A 26359-nucleotide genomic window follows, 5' to 3' on the forward strand; every position below is an offset into this window, starting at 1 on the left:
CGCGCTGTAAAACGCTCAGGTGTGAACTTAGGGTTAAACACCCTGCTATTATTCTGAACACAATGTACATGCCTTACTTATATCAGACAGTTGACCCCTATATGCACATTACAATGTAGTCCTGGGTAATGTATCTGTGGCCTAAGTGGAACATTCCACCAGTCATGTGACACTACATTATATAATTCCTGACATTCAGTAAGCAGCAGTGTTACATTACATACATGTGCTGTGACCCATGTAATGTAACACAGGACATGTTCATTTGATGAGTAAATAGGACTAGTGGTGGAATCCAGATTTTTATTGTAGTTACTGTAGTAACCAAATTATTGTGTGTATTTACATGGCCGCCTGTCTCTAGGTGATGTTGTCAATAAAGTTTAGTGTTTCTGGGAAAAAAATAAATAGGAGGGAGAGAGGGAGGGAGGGAGAGAGGGAGAGTGAGTGAGTGAGAGAGAATACACACACATACATACTCTACATGTTATGCTCCTTAATACGCTACTATTCACTTGTTAGATACATGGGCAGTTAACTGAAAGAAAAGGTCATATGATACTTGTAAGGGTCACATGACACCATGTTTAGTCCTATCCAGCTCTCCTAGGGACGCATTTTAAAAAGGACTAAAATGGGCCAGACCTCTTTAGGGAGAGGCAACTGTATGGATATAATAAAGGTATGCGAGCAAAATTTTACATAGATTTATATTAGAAAATTGTTCAACATCCTATTCTTTAGATAAATAAATGTAATTAAGGATGAGCGAACTTCATGTTTTGAAGTTCAGGTATATAGTGAATTGCGTTATGGATTCTGTTACCACGGACCATAACGTAGGCATTCCGTGGTAATGGAATCTGTAACGCAATGCAGCAAAATATAACATTCGCTCATCGCTAAATGTAATCATTAAAACCAGAATACATGTTGAAGTCTGGTGATGGCGTATGCTTCTGCTGCACTTCTGGTTTGATTCAGACAGAGAAGGTGGTCTTCTGTCTGAACATGACGCTAGTGTCATGCTTTACAGGGGCTGGTTCTGTAACTCAATGCAATAGCTAAGCCAGAGCCATCTCTATTATGGCTGTTGCAGATAAGATGAGAGCTGGCTTAGCTATTGCATCGGATCACACAGCCAGTACCTTTCATACAAGTCACTACAGAGAAAAGGGGGAGAAGATTCCTATGTGTGTCGGAAGACTCGGAAGCAGCAGGACTTCAGGACAACTGTGCCACTGAAAGCAGATTGGTAATTGTACTCTATTTCAATTTTAATTTCGTCTGGCCAGACAACCCTTTCACAGTACAGAAATAAGGAAAAAATACTGCAGTTGTCTAATACATTAAAGGGGCGCCAAACAGTGGTGATTTACATTTAGCCAATACTATCAGCCCCATCATCCGTCATTACATGTCTGAATGTCAGGTTTCCAAAACAGTTTTTCAGCAATACGGTCTTAAAAAAAAATAAAAAATTATATATATATATATTTATCGCCCAAAAATAAAAATAGCAACATTACATGGAAACCGTATGTGACCGATGTGAAGACTAAAATAAGTTAGTAGACTTAACCATTTTAAGGCACTTTTCAAAATAAAAACTTTATATACATACTTTTTTTTTTAAACTGATAAAATATTTCAAGTTAAAAAATTACAACTTTGTCTCCCAAAAAGAGAATTTCCTGCTAGCAGATCAAAAATCTAGAAGTTAGTAAGAGGTATAGGAATTATGTGCTTGAAGCAGGACGCTGGGGCAGCTTATTACTGTTGGGCATGACGTCTTCAAAAGTCCTTTATGTGGGAATGTGGCTGTTGCTCCTGGCCCCGTGCAGAGAAATGTGGAAAGTCCAGGATGGTGGAAGCAAATTTACGGTCTGTGGGGAAAAAAAAACAAAAAACAAGACAATCAGACTGCAGCAGCTGGAACAGAACATACTGTAAGGAGATTATACATATGGAAGGAAATAAAGCGGTCACATTTCCATGATGGAGGACAGGCAGGGCTGATGGGGGGGACGACGACGACACACAATAGTGCATATTGAAGTCATTGCCAAGGACACCTCGTTCTGTATTATCCAGAATGATGGCTCTTGCTCTCAATGAATAAGGGCAACCATGATCTACTTATCCCCAGGATTGTGACAAGAGGACATCCTCTATGTCGAGGGGGATTCTTCCACGTGCCACAAGGTTTTATTCCTGTACCTCTTTCCCCTACCTCTTTTCTCCTGAGTACAGAAGTATCCCATTTGTGGTTGTAAACTGCAGTTTGGGGATATACCAGGCCGCAGCATCTGGATTTTCTAACCTGGAATTTGTCACAACTTTGTGACTAAGCTTATGTGAGGGCAACCTGTAGTTTTAAATGGCACCATTTTGAGGTAGATTTGGCTTTCCGATTGCTTTTTATAAAAAATTTTGGGAGGTGGGCTGAAATTGTCATTTTTTTTTAAATTATGTTCACCATGTGATATATGATAACTTTATTCTGCAGGTTGATACGATTATGGCGATACCAAATGTATATAGTTTTTTTTCTTCATGTTTTGCTAATATAATACCTTTTTTTTTAAATAAAAAATCTGTTGTATTTTACAGCAGTATACTATGCTGTACAGCCTCACTGCAGGGCTTATCACGGTCTCAGGAAGACCTGACAGCTCCTGCACTCTCTCAGCCCTGGTGTTCACATGACCGTCGGGCCAAAACAGGAAGCGGCATAGCGCTTTCTTAGCTGTAGAGACAGTGCTCATTCAGTGATGTGTATACAGCGTTCTAGAAGGCAGGGACACCCAGGAACGATCCCTGCCTTCTCTCTGAGGTGCCCTGCTGGAGCGTGGCAGAACATCCATTCAGAGATGAGTCCCGACCACCAAGGACGTTTTTAGTCTATGGGCGGTCGGGAGGTGGTTAAATATGTGCTGCACTACTACATTTAGCCTGCAGCAGAACTGAACCGTCGCAGATGGTTTCACTTGCTGGACCTGCAGCAGTCAACACATCAACACTGAGCAAAAGGAGCAAGTGTTTCTCTAGGCAGAAGTCAGAAGTGACCAGTCAACCCCAATATCTTGAGAATAAAAAATAAATAAATGTGATCCATGGTAAAAGAGAAGCACATTCATCACCGTTTCTGTGTACAATTAACTCTCGCTTATCATTTAATTTATTCACTCATTACGCACCAGTTCACTTTAGATTTTGACAATCGAGTTTTCGACTTTGTCGCAGATTTTGACCGACTTGACTTTGAGGTATCTTGAGCTGCTTCTTGTCCCTCCAGGCGCTGAGTAAGGGCCAATTTCTGTTGGATAGCCATCCGCAGTAAGGCATTCAATGTCTTCTTTTCATCCTCGGCTACCACGAGCTGGCGCTGCATGTCCTCTAACTGGTTAACATACTGGTCACATCTAAAAAGAGAGTCAGTTTTAGGGAGTCATTGTGACTGTAGGTAGCCCCTATTAAGCTGCAGAGGAGGCATTTTTGCACCAGGCATCTATTGTAGAGGGGTACACTATTGTAGACACTCCAGGAAAAAACATGAGTGGAAGAAAACGCTTACATAAAAAATGTGGGCTTTGTGGTGAGCCTAGAAGTATTTATTAGAGAGCTGCTAATGCAAAGATGATGTTTACCATTTTCATTCACTATAGAGTCTTTAAAAAGGGGTTTTGAGACTTCTATACTGATTACCTTTACTCAGGATAGGTCAATAGTATCTGATCTGCGGGGGTCCGACACCTGGGACCCCCAGCGGTCAGCTGTTTGAGAAGGCACCGATGCTTGCAGTAGCGCTGAAGCCTTCTCTCAGCTCCTCCTAGGCCAGGGATGGGCAAACTGTGGCTCTCCAGCTGTTGTAAAACAAACTCGGTATGCCCAGTCTGCCTACAGCAGGGATTGGTAGTTTTACAACAGCTGGAGTGCGCAGTTTGCCCATCCCTGGCCTAGGCTAAGTAAAGTCACATTCATCAGTCACGTAGCCTAGTCGTAAGCTCAGCGCCATTGAAGAGAATGGGGTTAAGCTGCGATATCGAGCAGGCCCGTAAACACCTAACGGTCTACAACTAAATGTGGCAATGACAAGAAAACATTCCCGCTCTACCTGCTTGCAAACACTGAGCGCATCGATGAAAAAGTAGCAGCGTCCTCCTTCAGGGCCTTCAACTCCTGTCTCAGCTTCAGCATCATCTCCGACACCAGCGCCTTCTCATTCTCATACTTGCTCTTCAAGTTTGACATGGCCACCTCCGCTGTCTAAACAGAAGCCAAGTCCACATTAGATACACAGAGATAGAATAAATCATGTGAAGAACAGCTATGGCCTGTCCCGTCTAGAATGTACCTTATTTGCAGACTGCTGTAGATTCATTCATAGACTTCTAGCAGGAATAATAGAGGAATGGCACAACACAGAGTCAGAGTAGATGCTTCAGAATGGTTATTATAGGCGGATGCAAGTAGTTACTAAAACAGACATGTCAGGAGAGGTGAAAAGCTCCTTGGCTAGGGCTGGTGGCAACTTTTCACCCCACACATACCGTATTTTCCGTTGTATAAAACACACGCTCGCCTCCCCCAAAAAAAATGGCAGTATGTCTTAAAGCGCCCACTATATCAAATACAAATACTAGTGGGTGCTTTCTAGTATCCAGAAGTGAGGTACCGCTAGTACTCCCCTCTCCCTGCGCCGATCCGATGTACATCTGATCTGAGGTCTCACATGGGGGTGGGGGAAGTCTGATGAATAATGAAAGTATAGTTTGGCGGGGAAGGGGTGTCTGATGAATTTTTTTCTTTCTTATTTTCCTCCTCTAAAACTAGGGTGAGTATTATAAAGCAAAATATACGGTATTTAAATGGCCGACCAATTCCAGCAAAATCAGAGGGTTCAGTCTACATTAATTTGGGATCTATTGCCAGTCTAAATGAAAGGGGGGGGGGGGTCGTCACAAATCTGTCCACGTATCTGGCAATATTTCAGTCTGGTAAGGCCTGTATTTGGACATCATATGGAGGTACGACTCCCACCCCACACACCGTACAGCTCACAGTGGGTGTGAGGAACTGAATGGATCTAATAGCACTTAGGCTCCTCTGACGGGTGTTACCCTGGTTATTTCCCACTCAAATTTATGGACTTATAAAAACTGGTGCAAAAGAAAAGTAGAGAAGGTAAGTGTACCAACGTACGTACTTCACTTCCTTCATTTACCAAAGGGGCTTAAAGGGGTTGTCCCACAAAATATTCTACATTTTTTCAAACTAGCGCCTGGATCTGATTACAACTGCATGTAATTAAAAGCCACTGAGCTATTGACAAATCTGTTTAGCGCCATCTGCTGTTTGCTCATTTTCAAATTTCTGTGTCCGGCTTACCAAGATGGATCCACATGCTCAGTTCATCCTTCAACTGGCCCGAGCTGCCGCAGAAAGGACACATCCGACCCCCGCGCTGCAGCAGGAAGGACACGCCCCCCCCCCCCACAGCTGCCGCTTGATATAAATCTAGCAATCTAGCAGAGCAATGAATATGGAGATCTCTGGATCCATGTGAGGTACAGGGCTGGTTCTAGCTTTGATAGAGATCATGTACTATATGATGTCTGATTTTAATTTTTTACATTAATCATAGGATAACCCCTTAAAGAGAAATGCAATCTGGGTGGGGGCAGAGGCCGCGCTACATTTTTTTTTTCTGGAAGAGTAAAAATACTCCTCTTACCATTTTTGAGGATTTATTTTAGCCGATGAGGAGTACGAAAGTTACAGTAAGGGTCCATTCACACGTCCGCAAAAGGGTCCGCACCTGTTCTGCAATTTTGCGGAACGGGTGCGGACCCATTCATTCTCTATGGGCCAGGACATGAAGCGGAGAGCACACTATATGCTCTCCGCTTCCGCATTTGCGGAGCGCGGCCCTGAACTTCCGGTCCGCAGCGCCGCAAAAGATAGAACGTGTCCTATTATAGGCATTTCTATAGCGGGTGCCGGCCGGGTGTGTTGCGGATCCGGAACACCACGGACGTGTGAATGGACCCCAATTCAAATAGTTATTACGAAGGTCTACATAACATTAAGGGGTTGCTATTTATGCAGGGAAACCATTACTAGTATCTAGAACTATCTTCCATGCATAAATAGTAAATTTAGACAATTTTAAATTTAGCCGACATCATATACTAAACATAAGACCACTGCCACATGACTGTGTACATTACCCTGCATTACTACATCACTGGGTGTACTATCCCTGCACTGTGACATCACTGCACATGTGAGATCTCATTTTTGCTGTGCATCAAGCAGAAAAAACGTATAGAAAGTATGGCTCGAAGTAATCAGACTAGAACTGGGAAAACTAGTTCAAAAGTGCATACTTTTGACACTGTAATGTGCTGCCCTATTGTAACTTGATATACCCTGACTTTACTGGTAGCTGTGGTGGAGGGAGGGTTCACGTGGCTGGCACTGTTCTGAGGGTTCACGTGGCTGGCACTGTTCTGAGGGTTCACGTGGCTGGCACTGTTCTGAGGGTTCACGTGGCTGGCACTGTTCTGAGGGTTCACGTGGCTGGCACTGTTCTGACTTATGAACAGACTGTGGCTGCTTCCTCTAATTACAGAACAGGCCGTCTCCGGTTGCTATGGGTAACCGCTGTACTCCTCCCGCTGCCTGCACTATAGGAGCTGTACTACAGATAAGCGCAGGAAAACGTTTACACGTGACACAACACTCACCACGCTGCCGGCCGTCACTTATGGGTAACCTGTGGAGGTACTGAACAGTTACTACTAGCAGGGCTGGTCCCTAACCGGGCGCACACAGCTATAGCTCACATAGGTGTTCATAGGGATCAGGCTCATACAGCATGTGAGGCTGGACAAGGAAAAATAAGGCGCTCAGATCTGTGACCCTCACTACACAGCAAGGCCACTTACCCCGCCAGTGACGACTGCGCACCTCCTTCCTCACTTCAGAGCGGTGTGCCATAAGCTCCAGCAGCCCGCTCAAACTGACCAATAACAAAGCTCCTTACTGTAAGGAGCCTTGTGATTGGTTGTTTCCGGTAGCAGAAGCAGCATCGCTGCGCTTGCTGTTCACAGAGCTCACTGCACTGATGAATGGCAGGGAAAGGTCTAAGGCGTCTTGGTATGCCTTAGACCAGTGTTTCCCAACCAGTGTGCCTCCAGCTGTTGCAAAACTACAACTCCCAGCATGCCCGGACAGCATTTGGCTGTGCGGGCATGCTGGGAGTTGTAGTTTCGCAACAGCTGGAGGCACACTGGTTGGAAAACACTGCCTTAGACTTTTTCCAGGGAGTAAAATGGCCTGAACAGGCATCTATGACGCTTGTACAGGCATTATTGCCACCTCTGGGTGGCGCCACCTCTGAGAGATACCTCCCATTAGCTTTTCTACAGAATGCCATGAACAACAATCCTGACTTGTAGAATGCATTTAGTCACCATTATATTAGAGACATCACGATATAGAGCAGCAGTAATCCTCGTTAACGCCCAACACACCCGCCATAAAGGAGCCTTATTGTATTCTGTAGAGAGACACAAAGGTGACTTCAGTTTTAATAACCCTCTTTGGGGTCAGTCATATTATACAGGTGCTATATATCCGTATGACAGAAGCCACGTGATGCCCACAGGAGGTGACACGGCTGCTGATACAACAGCCTTTGTAATATATATAATAAAAGAGCTCTAAAGGATCCCTGAAGCACCAGACCTGCTTGTATTTTACAACTAGGGCTACTATCACACTAGAGTTTTAGTTTTCCGGTATTGAGATCAGTCATTAGGGCTCAATACCAGAGGGGAAAAAATAAAAAAAAAATAAAAAAAAAAGCCGCTTCAGTTTTGTCCCCATTCATTGTCAATGGGGAGAAAAATTAACAGAACGGAGCGCTTCAAAATGCATTCTGTTCCGTTTAGTTGCGTTCCCATACTGGAGAGCAAACCGCAACATGTTGTAGTTTGCTTTCTGTCCTGGCATGCGGAGCAAGATGGATCAGTCATGACCCCCAATGCCAGTCAATGGGGACGGATCTGTTTTCTCTGCCACAATAGAAAACGGATCTGTCCCCCATTGACTTTCAATAGAGTTCATGATGGATCCGTCTTGGGTATGTTACAGATAATACAACCGGACCCGCTAATAACTGATGCAGACGGTTGTATTATTATTAACGTATGAGTTTTTTTTTTTTATGAACCCTGCCGGATCCATTAAAAAAAAAAAAAAAAAAGTTGCGTGAAAGTAGCCTGAAGCTAGCCACACTCTTCAGATTAGAAGCCAACTCAGTTTGGTATGGTCACCATATGAGGAAAGCCTTGAGGGTTGTAAATCGGAGACAGCCTGCGAGGAGATGCCACTATGACTGCGGCACGCTCGTCCCCAGGTGCAGTGCTGCCGGCTATAAAGTATGCCGATAGGGAACTTACATACCATATAAGAGGCTGGCAATATTGTTTTACAAGGTCTATCCCAGTTGTTTGACATTATCCCCTATCCACAGTGGTAGGGCCCACACCTATCATGAGAATGGGGGCCCTGAACGGAGCAGCCGGCCTCTCCATTCATTTCTATGAGTATTCTGGAGACAGCCAGGCACTGTACTCTGCCATCTCCAGAGCTCCCATAGAAATGAATGGAGGGGCCACACAAATTCCCAACAGGCCACTCCATTCATTTCAGGGGGATTGAAGAGGGTATGGGGCCTCAGTTTTTGTGGACAGGGAATAACGTCAAACAACCAGAATACTCTGCAGGACAGATGCAATGCCGCCGTGGATTTGCATGTCGGAGATCCACAGTGTACTACAGTATCGATGATGACCTTTCTTAAAATATCAATTACACAAATATGCTGTTTTTTTAATTTATTTTTTTACTTTAAAGTGGTTGTCCACCTTTGGGGGCCTTTCATTCGGACCTCCTCATGTTGCTGGACCTAGGGAGGGAAGCACAGTTATCTGCTCCTCAGCTCAGAGACCCGGCTTCTTCAGTCCGCCGACGCCGTGCTCTGTCTCATTTGTCAACATCCGCTTTGATGGGAGTCATGTATGCCACCGCAGCCAGTGATTGGCCAACCATGCCTCATGTGACGCATTGACATGATGCATGGAGGGGCAGGCCACCGCTGTGGCCAGACATTGGCTCTAAGGGCACCCTTCAAGCTGGATGACGACAAGTTGGACCAAAAAGTTGCAGTGGTTGAATGATTGAGGCGGGGGCCTGGCATCAGCGAGCAGGTAAGCATGCCTCAGTCCTCAGGTCTGGCGACGTGGAGGGTTCTCAGGATAGGTCATCAGTATCTGATTGAGGGGTGTCTGACACCCGGGACCTCCGCAGATCAGCTGTTTGGGAAGGCACCGCCTTCTTGCAGGTTAGCTTAGGCCATGAGATATCATGTTGATCGTTCACATGGCTTAGGAGCAGCTCAGCACCAAAGTAGTGAATGGTGCGGAGCTGCAATATCAAGCACAGCCAGTGTACAGCGCCGCGCTAGGTGAGCTGAGTAAAAGCCATGGCGCTCACCGGAGCACCGCTGGTGGCGGTTTCAGGTGTCTGACCCCCACCGATCAGATACTGAGGACCTAGAGAGAGTCTTAGAAATATAGTGCCATCAGTATATCAGATATGTGCCCCTGCCAAATCTGTGTTTTCATAAGCCCAGGCACTGGAACTACAGGGGTTAAGTGAGTGGGAGCGGCGGTGCAGTAACCAGGCACGGCCACTGTACCGATCTACATAGTTCCTGTGAAAACAGCTGGTCTGTATGGGTGCCAGCAGTCGGACTCTCACAGAGCCCTGGAAAGCCCCTTTAACTCTGCAGATGCGTTGCTTGACATCTCATCTATTTCCAGTAACCAGAGCTACATTCTGACGCTCCGTTTCCACGCCCGGACCACTGGTACACAGCCAAGCTGCCGGGTCACGTGTGGAGACAAGACGCTGTCTGCCTCCCACAGCAATTTTGGAAGCAGTTTATATAGGGAGGGAACAAAATTGTCAAAATGGTCATAAAACAGTAACGCAAGATATCTCCAAAAGTCTTTCAATGTAGATTTTAAAGGCATAAAATGCGGAATAAAGTGCAATTAGTCTTAAAAGTCCATTATAAGTAAAGAGGAATAAGGCCCGATTGTTAAAGGGATTGTCCTAGATTAGAGAAATTGCCCTGAGCTGCAATACCAGACCCAGCCCATGGGCAAGAGTGGTGCTATTACCAGAGGGGATTAAAAAAAATAAAAATTTTGGAATTCTGGACAATTCCTTCAAAGGTGTTGACTGGGCATCCTGTACTCTCCCATCTGACTTCAGGCGTGAAGACCGACAACTTCACAACTGTCTGATGCCCAGCAAGTACTGTGCACAGGTCCTATTCTAAGGGTTGTGCCAGGATGGGGGCCAAGTATCTGATCAGTGGAGGTCTGACCAGTGGAACCCACCACAATCATAGGGGTACGGTGAGGCCAAGTAAGTGCACTGCCGCTCCATTCATTCTCTGTGGGACAGCAGCATTGCCTCTCTTGCAGCCCCATAGAGAATGAACGGCGCGGCAGTGTGCATGCCCAACCAGTTGGCCCATTTAGATGGGAACACAGGGCCCCTGTTTTGCAATAGGTGGGGGGGGGGGGGGGGGGGGGGACAACCTACAGACAGTATTTGAGAAGGGGTTTTCAGAGAGTCAAATACTGACGACCTCTGCTCAGGACAGATACAAGAACTCACGTGTAGAGCAGCCCCACCGTATCTCACCGACCCCTGCAGGAATGGATCAGCTCATCCACAACCCCGGATCCACCGCAGTTGATTAGTAAGTATTCAAGCATAGGTTGACGGCAGCATGTCCATGCTAATTTATACATTAAAAAAATATATATTTAAATAAAAGAAATTTGCATGGACATTCTGCCGTCAACCTATACTTGAATACTATGCTCAGGATAGGTCATCAATAAGAGACTGGCGGGTGTTAAGACACCCAGGACCCCCCGCTGATCTGCAGTTTGTGGAGGCCAACATGCTCTGGTGATCTATACCAAGTACAGCGCCATCCAATGGATAGTGGCTGTACTCTGTATTGCAGCTCATTCCCATTCAACTGAATGAGAATAAGCTGCGTCTAGGCCACATGAAGTCACTGGCCTAGGAAGAGGCCACAGTGCTCCTCTTCAAACAGATAATTGGACCCCTGCCGATGAGGATATGTCATCAATATCAGAATCTCGGAAAACCGCTTTAATCTACAGAAATTAGCCACAAGCAGCCCAAGGGTGTATACACGTATACAGTCCATACACAGGAGCTGGGAGAATGAGTAAGTGACAATAGTCCATGCAGGGAGCAATTACCATCTAAATAGGATTTGTAGAAAAAAATAAAAAAAAATAAAAAAGTTATCGCCTCTATATAGAGAACACAGGATCCGCCATTCACAATAGGCGATATCACAGCTTGTCTGCTCCCTCCTGACCTCCGGCACAGAGCATGCCTAGAAAACCCTCCCATAGAAGTCAATGGGGTCAGCTCCTGTCCATTGAGTCTATGGCCCCTGGGGCTGCTCTTAAAGAACCTGAAGTTTGGACATATATTACGCCTAGTGGCAGGTGTGAAAACTGCTTAGGATTATTTTTAGAATATAGTTAACATATAAAATAAAACTATCCAAAAAATTAAAAAAAAAAAAAGTTTATTTATGCAACGGGTCACTTTCTGATGACACATTTCCTTTAAAGGCTGTGAACACCTTTGGGGAATTTTTTTATAATCCCATTTTACTCATTTTGGGCTAAAAATAAAATTTATTAAAATTTTCAGCAGTCCCCCCATAAAGGGTTAACTCTTTGCCTCTGAGCCGTTATCCGCCAGCTATGTATATCCCTCATCTCTGAACTACCAACAGCTCATACACTTATGTAAGCCCCATCAGTAAGATAAGAACTGAGCTATAATGAATGTTTATGAGGTCAGAGAGCAGAGATAAGGAGCTGTCTGACAGGAAACAACCAGAGCCTGCTACTAGAGAATCTCAAGGCTGTATAGAGAAAGGGGCTCAACATTTTTAATAAAGACCAACTGAAAAAAAAAAAAAATTCCGCTCCAAATGAGTAAAACGCAGTTATAATAAAAAGATGCCCTAAAAAAAAAAGGTGCCCATAGCCATCAAAGCAGGCTTCGTCCACACATTCAAACACACCTAGGGGACATTGTGGGAATAAAAACAAAACCCCACAAATCTTAAAATAACTATCTTAATTTATTAAATAAGCAAAAAGTATAAAAAAAACATACAAAAACACATAAAAAAGACGGGAACACTTAAAAGATAAACATAAAACAGTTAGCCTTGATTAAGACAATATGTACCTGCTTGTTAGCCTTCAGAACAGTCCTCAGAGTAGCTATCTGTTCCCGCTTAGTGCTCAGCAAAGCTTTCAGTTTCATGACTTCTTCCACCAAAACCTCTTTCTCCTTGTCCATTTCAGACGTAATTGATTCAAGCGACGTGTGGTGCCAGGACACCGACAGGGCACCCTGCAGATGCTTCAATTGGTCTTTCACAACTGCAATAAGGTGGGTGATGCTGAGAGGTTCTCTAGCAGGGTCTCCAAAATCAGACCCGATGGAGGAGTCTGGACTACTCAGTGGAGAGTGGTCACCACTGCGAAGGTCCGTTATCTCCAAGTCAGGGTTTACCAGAAGTTTACCAAAAAAATCGGAAGACTTTCTTTTTCTAAAATGCAACTTGGCCCCTTTGCCATCTCGGAAGTAATCGAGCAAGACTCTGTGGGGCGTCAGGTTACTGCGCATACAGACGTGATTATAAAGATGGGCGAGCTCTTCTATGAAGGATAGTAGCTCGTCCTGTGCCAAGTTCAGCTTGCTCTGAAAGTCACAGTGCAGTCTCCTTGCCGTCCTCAACTCCTCCTGAAGAACAGACAAGAGTCCTCGGTCATCATTTTCTAATCTGGCAGACGTATGGAGCTCCTTGGCCACCACCTGCCTGTTCATCTCCCACTCTTGTTTTTCTTCTTGGTACCTCTTTTCAAACACTTCATATCTCTGCTTTACTTCTTTCAGTTCTTTCTCCAGTCTTAACATGTCTTCCCCTTCTTGTCTACAGGTACATGTTGAAATTTCATCTGCATTGTCCATTTGGTGTCTACGATTACTGGCTTTCTGGAGACTCTTCACTTGTTCCACCAGTTCGGTATTTCTCTGTTGCTCATTACATAGGTCCTTGCGCATCTCATCCAAGTTCCTCCCGATTTCTTCAATGTTAATCTCCATATCGGCCTTCTCCTGATCGACCTGCAGAACAGCAAGGAGTACATTTAGGATAGAGCAGAAGTAAGGAGAACATTGATTGAGGCTACCAACGTTAGCTTAAAGGATATACCAAATGGATCCCCTGCATCCTAAGGGTGATATACACCACTGCATACCGATAGAGGCATCTGCTGGAGGTCAATGCTCAGAAACCATCCTAATTTATACCCTAGATCAGGGATCAGCAAATGGCAGGCAGGGACGTCACCTGCGATGCTAGGGAGTCTCGTCCCAATTACTGCCTGCCATTGGCCGCTTCCATTCCCCGACACCGGATGTTTTCATCCGCCCAGGGAGAGAAGAAGCAACAGCGGCGGCGTGGGGACATTTTGTAGTCTCGGATAACCCCTTTAAGTGCACCAAGGGTGGGGCTATGGTACTCTGTGCACCCCTAGTCCTCCTGCTTCCACTGCCAGCCCCTCCATCTCCTTCAGTCTTTACAGGGCCAGACGAGATGAATATGCAGGAACCTGGCTATGTCAAATCGAGGAGAGGAGAAAGTTGGAGGAACAAGGGTGCACAAAGTGACCTGGGCCCACCCTTAGGGCACTTAAACACTCATTTGCATATGGATTAAACATACTTTTTCTTCAGATTTTTTCCTACAAGGCATTGTGCCTGGATTAACAGTCAATTTCCTGGCGATCGCTTCCCTTTTAGCATAGAGTGTTAGGTGTAGGATGCAAAAAGGGGCCCAAAAAGTTGTCAGGTGGATTTTGGGCCCTAAAGACTATTACAATATTTAGTCTAATTCCAGATCACGGGCAATAAAGTGGTATTACGGTTGTTTCAAGTTATCCCCTATCCACAGGATAGGTAATAACTATTAGATTGATGGGGGTCCTACCACTGGGACCCCCACCAGTCAGGAGAAAAAGAGGGCCCCATACCCCCTCTGAAATGAACGGAGGGGCCAGATGCATATGGGTGTGGCCGCTCCGTTCATATCTATGGGAGTTCCCTGCAACCATGTGTGACCGGCTGCTCTCTTCATTTCAGGGGGGCTGCAGGGGGTACTAGGCCCCCATTCTTGTGATTGGTGGGGTTCCCAGTGGTAGGACCCCCAACAGATTTAAGAATTATCCCTTATCCTGTGGATAGGCAATAACTCGAAACAACCAGAATACCCCTTTAACGTCCAAAGAGATGGGAGATGAAGGCTTTTGTTGGAAGGGGGGTCCTAGAGACTAGTACTCTAAAGGTCTTTCAACATGAGATTTCTCTTCTGCTTATTAGCATAGCATAGACCAGGGCTGGCCAACCTGCGGCTCTTCAGCTGTTGTAAAACTACAATTCCCACCATGCCCTGCTGTAGGCAGGCATGCTGGAAGTTGTAGTTTTGCAACAGCTGGAGAGCTGCAGGTCGGCCATTCCTGGCATAGGCCATTAGGATTACAGATGTCTTAAGCTACTTTCACACCTGCATTAGGTGCGAATCTGTCTGGTATCTGCACAGACGGATCCGCACCTTTAATGCAAACGATTGTATCCGTTCAGAACGGACCCGTTTGCATTACCATGAACAAAAAAAAAAAAAATTTTTTCCTCTTTTGTTCACGATAATGCAAATGGATCCGTTTTGAGTTACACTGAAAGTCAATGGGAGGCGGATCCGTTTTTCAATTGCACCATATTGCGTCAGTGAAAACGGATCCGTCCCTATTGACTTACATTGTAAGTCAGGACGGATCCTTTTGGCTCTGCATCGTCAGGCGGAATGGAGGCGGAACGGAGCCAAACTGATGCATTCTGAACGGATCCTTATCCATTCAGAATGCATTAGAGCTAAACTGATCTGTTTTGGGGCCGCTTGTGAGACCCTTGAAACGGATCTCACAAGTGGACCCAGAAACGCCAGTGTGAAAGTAGCCTTAGTCGGCTGTGTGGAGAATATTGTATACAGGATCAGGGAGGGCCTATAGCTTACATCACGTCTCCCACTGGAGGCAATGCGCACACCGACATTATGGTTTCCATCACTACTTATTTGCATTAAGGTAACGGAGCTCCATGGGAGAATGACAGCAGCTGAGCATACACATGAACAATGCTAGGACAATACAGCGGCAGAAAGTTCCTCCAGCCCAGCTTTGTCATGGCCGTTGAGGTTCAGTTACTTCTATAGGCCAAAGATATCCGCAATCTATGGATTTATCCAGCAAAAGTGCAACGCTATGTGAATAGGTGGTAGCTTTCCATGTGCACCAGGGCAAACCACCTCCGATTCAATGCCGCTTCGGATGGGTGAAACAATAGGGGGTATGCTCACATGGCCGATTTTTCCATTGGAAGAATCTGCAGCAGAAATCCCAGGCTGACCCTTCTATTCCTGCCATGGATTTGCAGCGGTACATGCCGTGGATCCACACATGACTTTAGCAATATTCAATGGCGCTAAGACCTTATGCACACAACTGTATTTTGTATCCATGTCTAATCAGCACTTTTTGCAGAATGCATATGCACCCATTCATTTCTAAGGGTCTGCAAACAAAACAGAGGTCATCTGCATCTCCCTTCTGCAAACAGATGGAACTCTACTTATTTTAGGCTGAAAAATGTGCGATGTGGACACAGGGATGCCAGTGTTTTGCCCCCCATAAAAAAGATACAGTTGTGTGCATGAAGCCTAATTCATGTGCGGCCACGTAGTACTGAGGAAAGACATGGCTTTTTTTTTTTTACACTAGTGTCAATTTCCCACTGAAAACAGATTTTAAGAATAACACTTGCCAAAATCTGCATGAAAAATCATGTGTGTGAACATACCCTGGGGATGCACCCTGACGGTTTTGTTGCGCTGCAATTTTGCATGTGAATATACCCACATGCTTTCACAGTGAAAGTTTAGTACTGAATTACGACTCATTCATATGACCCAACGCATGGCTCCGTACCCGTGTTGTGGACTGCAAACAGGGGTCCGCAAAAGATAGGCACTGGCCGCGTGAACTCCATGCTGCGGACCTATTGACTTGAATAAGTCCGCTATTCACTAGATACGGAGGCACAGACCCAAAAGCCCAAGAAAGGGCTTCCAATCCTGGCCTCCTCACCACAAAAGATAGGACACGTCCTTTCTTATGTCGTATGTTGCAGACCCATTCAAGTCAATGGGCCCACGCCACAGCATGGAGTTCACACGGCCTTTGCCAATGTATTGCAGACCAGCTGTTTGCAGCCCACAAAACTGGCACGATGGTAGTCTGAATGGGGCAGTTTTTTTAATAGTTTAGTTGCGATTGTAGAAACAAAGTGGGGAAGGGGGGGGGGGGGGGGGGGGAAGAGAAGTGCAATAAAATAAACATGCTTTGAGAAATCCCAAAGGGATTCTGCCAGCTAGTTTGAGCCTATAGTGCTGCGGACAAGCGCGGCTAGATCGCCGCTAGCACGTCCACAATGTACAGTACAGAGCAAAAGTTTGGACACACCTTCTCATTCAAAGTTTTCTTTATTTTCACGACTATGAAAATTGTAGATTCATACTGAAGGCATCAAAACTATGAATTAACACAAGTGGAATTATATACATAACAGAAAAGTGTGAAACAACTGAAAATATGTCATTCTAGGTCAGCGATGGCGAACCTTTTACAGACAGTGCCCAAACTGCAACCCAAAACCCACTTATTTATCGCAAAGTGCCAACACGGCAATTTACCCTGAATACCACAGTCCAATATAATATATCTTTTATGTACTTTATCATTTATCTATGATAGCCTGCCTACATTCTGTGTGCTGCCTGTGCTGTTCATAGCGTGCCTGCGCTGATGAATGGCATAAAAAGTGTTAGTGCATACTGGCATGCCTTAGACTTTTTTCAGGGTGTGGGTGCCCACAGGGCTGTGGAGTCGGAGTCAATTTTGGGTACCTGGAGTCGGAGTCGGCAAAAAATGAACCGACTCCTACTAAATTTAAATTGGAATAAAAAAATTAAAAAGCAAGTTTAAATGTCCGAATTCATAAACAGTTATAATTAATGACTTCTCTACTGTAAGAATAAAGGTCAATGCATGCAGTGCCTCACGTAACCGCAAAACAAACGCGTTCAGTGATGTGAAGAAGCATGCTTTTCATATGCTTCACTATATGGTACGCAATGCACAATTAGGAGTGGCAATACATATACTTTGCATTGTGTTGTGTTCTGATGTTACAGGGAACACAATGCCCATGGTTTACCTGCCTCTCACTGATAAGGGATTAAGTAAATATGTGTTTTGCAGGACTAGAGACACTTGTATAAGTGAAGGGAATGGAGGGTCAATAGTTCAAGACTGAAGCTGTAAACCATGGATGTCAAACTCATGGCCCTCCAGATGTTGCAAAACTACAACTCCTATCATTCCCTGATAGCTGTAGTATGCCCAGGCATGATGGGAGTTGTAGTTTTGCAACACGAGTTTGACATCCCTGCTGTAAACCATTGGAAAAACTGCTGTCATTCAGCTAAGGCTATAAAACGTGTAAACTCAGAATGTTATCTTAAACTTTAAACATGACTATGGGATTCTTCTAGGGAAATCATGTTTTAAAATAAATGTCCCTTCTTGGATCCTCCCACTGCCCTGTCTTCAGCAGAAGATCAGCACACAAAGGAGAAGGCAGCAGCTTCTGCCCAACTACCTCTCTGTGATAGAAGAGCTTAGAAGAACTTCTTTCTTTCCTTCAAGGAATGTATAAAATACATTTGCATATTAAATACAGAGGAGTCGGAGTCGGAAGTACAAAAAACTGAGGAGTCGGAGTCGGAGCATTTATCTACCGACTCCACAGCCCTGGGTGCCCACAGAGGGCTCTGAGTGCCGCCTCTGGCACCCGTGCCATAGGTTCGCCACCACTGTTCTAGGTTCTTCAAAGTAGCCACCTTTTGCTTTGATTACTGCTTTGCACACTCTTGGCATTCTCTAGTTGAGCTTCAAGAGGTAGTCACCTGAAATGGTTTTCACGTCACAGGTGTGCCCTGTCAGGTTTAATAAGTGGGATTTCTTTCCTTATAAATGGGGTTGGGACCATCAGTTGCGTTGTGGAGAAGTCAGGTGGTTACACAACTGATAGTCCTACTGAATAGACTGTTCGAATTTGTATTATGGCAAGAAAAAAAAAGCAGCTAAGTAAAGAAAAACGAGTGGCCATCATTACTTTAAGAAATGAAGGTCAGTCAGTCCGAAAAATTGGGAAAACTTTGAAAGTGTCCCCAAGTGCAGTGACAAAAACCATCAAGCGCTACAAAGAAACTGGCTCTCATGCGGACTGCCCCAGGAAAGGAAGACCAAGAGTCACCTCTGCTGCGGAGGATAAGTTCATCCGAGGCACCAGCCTCAGAAATCGCAGGTTAACAGCAGCTCAGATTAGAGACCAGGTCAATGCCACACAGAGTTCTAGCAGCAGACACATCTCTAGAACAACTGTTAAGAGGAGACTGTGTGAATCAGGCCTTCATGGTAGAATATCTGCTAGGAAACCACTGCTAAGGACAGGCAACAAGCAGAAGAGACTTGTTTGGGCTAAAGAACACAAGGAATGGACATTAGACCAGTGGAAATCTGTGCTTTGGTCTGATGAGTCAAAATGTGAGATCTTTGGTTCCAACCACCGTGTCTTTGTGCAACGCAGAAAAGGTGAACGGATGGACTCTACATGCCTGGTTCCCACCGTGAAGCATGGAGGAGGAGGTGTGATGGTGTGGGGGTGCTTTGCTGGTGACACTGTTGGGGATTTATTCAAAATTGAAGGCATACTGAACCAGCATGGCTACCACAGCATCTTGCAGCGGCATGCTATTCCATCCAGTTTGCGTTTAGTTGGACCATCATTTGTTTTTCAACAGGACAATCACCCCAAACACACCTCCAGGCTGTGTAAGGGCTATTTGACCATGAAGGAGAGTGATGGGGTGCTGCGCCAGATGACCTGGCCTCCACAGTCACCGGACCTGAACCCAATTGAGATTGTTTGGGGTGAGCTGGACCGCAGAGTGAAGGCAAAAGGGCCAACAAGTGCTAAGCATATCTGGGAACTCCTTCAAGACTGTTGGAAGACCATTTCAGGTGACTACCTCTTGAAGCTCATCAAGAGAATGCCAAGAGTGTGCAAAGCAGTAATCAAAACAAAAGGTGGCTACTTTGAAGAACATAGAATATGACATTTTCAGTTGTTTCACACTTTTTTGTTATGTATATAATTCCACATGTGTTAATTCATAGTTTTGATGCCTTCAGTGTGAATCTACAATTTTCATAGTCATGAAAATAAAGAAAACTCTTTGAATGAGAAGGTGTGTCCAAACTTTTGGTCTGTACTGTACATTCCCCATAACTCAGTGCTTTTATTCAATCAAAAAAGGAGTGCGTAGGACAGCCCTGCTGTGGTCACTGGAGGAAGGGGAAGCCTGTAGTGACCACTAGTGAACGTTATAGGTAGATCGCATCTATCATCTCTGGAAAGCCTGTCCATTACACAGAACGTTTAGTATGCAATGCTTAAAGAGGGTTTCCAGGAAAAATCTTTGAGACTTAAAAGGGAACCTGTCACCAGTTTTATAGTGTCCTAACTAAGGGCAACATAAATAAGTGACTGATTCTCTTAGCAAAATGCTGGGTCACTTTCTTTAATTGACCAACATCTGCCAACATCTTGTATTGAAAAGCTCCATCTGATAATGACGAGTCCTGAATATTCATGAGCTCCTGACACTCCCCGCCTACCTGCTGCTGATTGACAGTTATTTTCCATATGAATCAGCAACAGGTGGGCAGGGGAGTGGATATAGCTCTGAATTAAATATACGCTGGACTCAAATCAGCTCATTAGCATGCGGCATCTTTGTGTGTATATTATGAGGTAACCATCTGTCACACCAGTAAGTGAATACATCTAAGGTACTTTTTAGTAGTTAATGATTGCATATAATTAGTTAGATTATAATCAAATATCCACAAGACAGGTTCCCTTTAAGGCGGATTTACACTACACACGTCAGGCAGACTATCGGGAACGAACATTACTATGAGCGCTCGCTCCCCGGTAATCTGACAGTGCATATGTGCTGCTAAAATGATCCTTAAAAGGGGTTCTCCGGGAATTAAGAAAACGGAAATTAAAATATTACTTCATTTAAATATATTCCCCTATACCTTACATTAGTTATAATGGCTTGTTTTGTTTAGGGAGCAACCATTAGGAGAAACAAAATGGCCACTGACCTATTAGTACACACAGAACCTGTCCTATTCACACAGGAGGACAAGTTACTTCACACCACTGAGGTAAAGAGCTGCCTCATCCTCCTCTCTGCTCTACATGTCAGGGATTATGATGCCAAATACAGGTAAGATCTTTAGTTGAATCTCTGTAGGAATGGAGCTCATGAGCACATGTGGCTAATGAGCAGCAGCACTTGTGTGCAGTCTGTCCTGTCCATCCTCTCTGTACTTCATGTCTCCTCATGGACTCAATTCCCACAAAGATTCAGCTAAATATCATATTAAAACTGTATTCAGGATCATAATCCCTGACAGTCAGCAGAGGGGAGGATGAGGCAGCTCTCAGTGTTGTGAACTTGTCCTCCTGTGTAATTAGGACAGGTTTTGTGTAGACTAACAGGACAGCGGCCGTCTTGCATTTCCCAATCATTGCTCCCTAGACAAAACGAGCCATTATAACTAATGAAAGGTATTTGGGAATATATTTATAATAAAGTAATACTTACATATTGTCATAATTCCCGGAGAACCCCTTTAATGAAGCACATTAAATCACTGCTTATGGCAGCAGATCGTGCTGTAAGAACAAAGATCTGCTGCCCAGAAACAATGAATCTGAAAAGGGACGAATAATGGCAGTAGCCATCGCAGGACTCCATAGTGGACGTGTCCGCTGCACGTAAAAGCAGTTCTTCACCTCCACTGATGATCACGCAGTTATCTGGAAGGGTAAGCTGTTGGAAAGTTTCTTCATCGAATACCAAGCACAGTGCCATATGGTGTACTATAGTTGTGCTAGGTATTGCAGCTTAATCCCATTCACATAAATGGGCAAGTGACTGACATGAGGTCACAGGCCACGGTGATTGGGCAACCTCCGCAGACCCTTCCAACTGCTGATCAGTCGAACCCCCACTGATCAGATACGGATGACTTATCCTAAGCATGTCCTCAAAATGTAAGTGTCAGAAAACCCCTAAAAACTGGCCATACATTTACACAGATAATTGTTGGCAGACCCAACAACTTTGTAAGGGCAGGCCAGTCATCTAATGTGTGTGGGGGCCTCCCACCTCTCCAACAGCAGATGGTGGGCAAGATAAAGATTGGGCAGCTGGACTTTACCTTCCCGATCCTTTTTTTTTTTAGATTAAAGGGGTTCTCTGGAATTTTCAGATCGATGGTCTATCCCTGTAATGGCCAACCTCCAGCACTCCAACTGTGGTAAAACTACAACTCCCAAGATGTACACTTGTTAAGCTGTTCTCAGAACTCCACAGAAATTAATGGAGCATGCTGGGGTGCCGGAGTTCAGCCATCACTAGATCCTCTTGGGGGGTCCGACTCCCAGCACCACCACAGATCAGCTGTATGAAGAGGCTGCGGAGCTCAGTGAGCGCTTAGGCCTCTTCCCAGGTCATGTAAGGTCATGTTCATCAGACATGTGACCTAGATGCAGCTCAAGTGAATGGGGCTGAGCTGCCATACAAAGCACAGCCGCTATCCAAAGGACGGTGCTGTGCTTTGTAAACTGCAATGAGACCGGTTGGCTAAGGCAAAGAGCTGACCCCAGCCAATCTCATATTGATGACCTATCCTGAGGCCATCAATATGAAAATCCTATAAAACCCACTTACATTATAAAAGTTACATGCTGCAAGGGACTAAAGAGATTTCTGCTATGCCCGCTGTTTGCAATACAAAACGGAGCTGCAATGATCTGAAGTCCTTGGAGCAGGGCGATGTAATGTAGTCCTTATGACTAACATGTGAGTCTCCAAATCATTATTTCCTGGACACAGAACATTCAGATGTCCTAATAAGAGACGCCCACAGACCTTTAGACTTACACTGCAGTGCTAAAACTCTTTATTGGAAAAGCACAGACAAATATTTCTGGCATTAGCACATAGGATACAACACTAATCTGCTCATAAGAGGGCTACAAAGCCTTCATCCGCTTAAAAACATGGAGCACTGTACATTTGGCAAGGGAGGAGAAAACGAGAAATACCTGCAGTAATTGCTGTTTGAGTTTCTGAATTTCCGTCAGACTGAGTTCAGTGAAGAGATCGGATGCCAGGTTAGGGCCGGGATGGAAGATGTCGCTGTGACGTGGAGTGGACATTAGGATTTCTCCATTTGACTTGTTCAGGCCACCAGAGTTATATCCGCTGTCAAACTCTTCCTCGTTTTTGTCTTCAAAGTTGGTCTGAAGGTTCCCTATGGAATCATAGCTTAGGTAACCCGATATCTCTCGCCGGAGTTCATTTTTCTGTTCTCTTTCGCTCTTCAGCGACTCCAGGGCTTCCTCAAGCTGACGCTCAGCGATATCCTTCAACCGCACCAGCTCATCTAGCTGACCGTTCAATATATCAATTTCTTCATCTCTTCTTTTCAGTTCATGTTTCATGCCTTCATAATCCACCTGTGGAAGACCATGTTATTAACCAGTGTAGTCATGAAAATCAGGTCCCCGTTTCCAGATCTTCTGTTGGCCTTTTGACAGTACGCAACTTTACACATGGCTAAAGCTTAAAGTAGGTCAATGACCAAAGAAGTGAGGAAAATACACCGCAAATGTAGATTGCGACTTGTCTATAGCACGGATGCCCAACCTGTGGAGTTCCAGCTATTGCAAAACTTCAACACCTAGCTGTAGGCTGTCCAGGCATGCTGGGAGTTGGCTTTGCAACAGTTGGAGGGCTGCAGGTTGAGCATCCCTGGTCTATAGCTTTGAAAGGGGTGTCATTATGACAACTTATCACCTATCCACAGTATAGGGATATGTTTCTGAACACTGGGGCCCCCCCTTCAATCAAGGGGCCTATGCTTCCCAGCATAAATGGAGCAGCAGCACTGCCAGAGATAGATATGCACTTGTACTCTGTTATCGCTGGCAGTCCCATAGAGTCGAAAGAAGTAGCAGACATGTCTGCTGTTCCACTTAAACTGTTAGCATGGGCCTGTGTTCTCATGTTCGGAGGAGGAATCAGGGGGTCAGACACTAAACAAACAGACCCTCATCCCCTGAAGGAGGGGATGAGTTGTCAATAATGAAACAACCCCCTGAAAAAGAGAACCTGTCTGGGAAATCCGACTGTCTGAACCAGGGGCTCCCTGGTTACAAACAGCTATGTTTACTGTGACGTGCTGCACCCTTCCAGAGCAAATAGTTTAAAATTGAGCTGGAGAAGAGTTACTAGAGCAGCTTCCTTCCACCAGGCTTGATTGGCAGGTTTGTGTATAGAAAGAAAAATTGTCAATCTAGCCTAGCTTTTTATTAGTCTATAACCAATAGTTATTTGCTGAAACCAGAATTAAAAGGGCTTGTCAAGTCGTCGCGCGCCCCCCCACCCCTCAAAAATAAAATAAAAAATCTACTTCATGCTAAAGTACCTGTGGGGAAGGGGATATTCACTGGCTTCCGGCTGCCACTACAGCTCCCTTCACTGGTCAGTCTGCAAACTTCCAGATGGACGGAGTCATGCATGCCTCTGCAGCCAGCGAGCGGCCTCAGCAATGACCGTCTACAAGCGGCTTGTCACTACCAGGTCACGTACTGCTTGGAGACACTGCTGGGGCCAGTCATTGGATGAGGTAACTTGCACAGCTGAAGCCATCTGGACGTTTACAGAAGGGAACAGGTCGTCAGGTGAAGGGAACTGCAACAGAGTGGCAGGGAGCAGCAAGTGTGTCTTTTGCCCACAGGTAAAGTAGCATGGAGTTAAAATGTAATAAAAGAAGAAAATAAAGAAGTCAGCCCCCTCCAGTTTTTAGATAATCACCTGGTTTTCCTTCAATACGGAGACTTGTTTCAGCAGAGAGATATTTTCTTCTTCCAGCTCAGAGAAGTCTTGGAGGTGTCTCATTTCCCTAATTTTGCACTGTTTCATTTCCTCTCGCAGTGGAACTTTCTCCTTCTCGGTGTCTTGACACTCCTATAGTAGTTGTAGGAAAAATAAGATACAAGGGGTTATAATGATTATACATTTTGAAAATATGAGTATTTATTGTAAATTATTCATTTTTTGCTTAGACACCCTCCCCCACATAGGCTGTGTTGAAGCAGCTGGTATTCTTCCTGCAAGTGAAAAACAGAAAACCTACCCGACTCATTTACAACAGTTTAGTCATTGCTCCTGCAGTAAGCGGTAGTGACATCAGCGTGACCAGAACCGTAGAGACACTAGTAACTAATATACAGGAAAATAGTTTTTGTCCATAAAATCACTTTATAATTTGATGGCCTTTATGCTGCTTCCTCAGCAACTAATCTTTTCAGATCTCCAGCATATAAACTAAGAATAGCCAAGAGAATAGTATTTAAAGAAAGAAGCCACGCAGAAATTACCAGACACGGATCATTAAATCCAAATGCTGCTGTTTTAGCTCCTACTACACAAAGGGAAGGCCTGCACCTGACTGAGGTTCTGCAGGGAGTGATCTGTAGCCCAGTGGGTGCCTGTATACAGCGAGGTCCGGCCGCAGGATCCTGGAACACTGCACCATCTATGGGCACCAAGTTATTATTGAATCACTGCTGCAGATACAGAGACAAAATCCTACAATTCAAGGGCCAGTTTTTGCCCAGAAGGGGCACCGTCTGGTATTGCAGCACATTCCTAGCAAAGGTGGCTGACCCAGCAATACTGAGATATACCCACGGACATTAGAAAAGGGATCTACTCCTTTTATTTTCATAAAAACATTTTGGGCCGAGTTCACATTTTTCCGGCAGGCTGTTCCGTCACAAACCCTCTACTTCACCACCGGATCCCCATTGACTGCAATGATGTCCAGCGGTGATCCAGCAGCTTTCTGGCATAAATGTGGGTTTCAGCCAGACGAAACCAGTTTCATGCAACGATTTTTTTTTTTGCACGGCCGACATTTGTGCCGTATCTCCTTCAGGCCTCATTCACACATCAGTGTGTGTTTTGCGGATCCACAAAACACAGACAGCGGCAATGTGCGTTCCGCATTTTGCGGACCGCACATTGCCAGCACTAAGAGAATATGCCTATTCTTGTCAGCTGTTGTGGACAAGAATAGGACATGTTCTATTTTTTTTTCGGGATCGGAATTGCAGACCCAGGAGTACGGGTCCGCAATTCCGGATCAAGGCCGCAGAATACGGAACGGAATTGCGGATGTGTGAATGGGGCCTAACAGATCTGAACGAGGATTACCCATTTTCTGACATACAGTTGAGACATGTGCGCAGGAAATCTAGAACTGGGACCACCACTGATGTCTAGCCTGAACAGGCCAATTAAAGACAACAGTATTTTAAATAATTCCTTTTCTTTGCAATCATGCATTCACTTTATGCACAAACATGATACAGCACAAACACTGTCCAGTGTCTATCTAACAATGGGCAGCTTGTCTTTCAAGAAAAAAATAAAAAATAAAATGATAGCGCTAGGCACAGCCAACATCTCTGGGCAGCACAAAGCATACAATTCTTTCATATACTGACTTGAGAGATCTACACAACATTCAGCTGACTGCAGCATTAATCCTCAACAATTCTGCATTCTGTCAATTGGTTTGTCTAGTATAGACAGGGCCGATGATTGCTGGTATGCCCACCATGCTAGAATGGGGGTCCCCTCACATCATGAGCAGTATATGGAGCAGTGGTCTCTGTTGCTCTACTTTGCTCTCAGTCCCAAACACCTAGGATGAAGCTAAAGGACTCTTGTTCAAACTGCTTCTCCATTCAAACTCCTCCTTGCCACACTTATGAAGCGAAATGGGGGACGTGGGACTCTTTAGAT

The 26359-nt window shown here is 44.9% G+C and overlaps 1 protein-coding gene across 3 annotated transcripts in view; it reads right to left on the bottom strand.

Moving 5' to 3' along the window:
* Window positions 1-1554: 1554 nt before the first annotated feature.
* Window positions 1555-26359, bottom strand: part of LOC122946486 (protein bicaudal D homolog 2-like) — a 41360-nt gene continuing 16555 nt past the window's right edge. For 2 of the 3 annotated variants that reach the window (XM_044306165.1, XM_044306166.1), the window contains exons 4-9: window positions 24362-24514; window positions 22588-23001; window positions 12403-13347; window positions 4118-4269; window positions 3201-3425; window positions 1555-1886 (exon numbers count right to left, since the gene is read on the bottom strand). In XM_044306165.1, the coding sequence (XP_044162100.1) occupies window position 1886; window positions 3201-3425; window positions 4118-4269; window positions 12403-13347; window positions 22588-23001; window positions 24362-24514 (1890 nt within the window). In that variant the 3' untranslated portion in view covers window positions 1555-1885. Of the gene's footprint in view, window positions 1887-3200; window positions 3426-4117; window positions 4270-12354; window positions 13348-22587; window positions 23002-24361; window positions 24515-26359 lie in introns of those variants that run through there. The other variant, XM_044306167.1, reaches the window with a different exon arrangement.

The sequence above is a fragment of the Bufo gargarizans genome, chromosome 9 (genome assembly GCF_014858855.1).
Source record: "Bufo gargarizans isolate SCDJY-AF-19 chromosome 9, ASM1485885v1, whole genome shotgun sequence".
Lineage (NCBI taxonomy): Eukaryota > Metazoa > Chordata > Amphibia > Anura > Bufonidae > Bufo > Bufo gargarizans.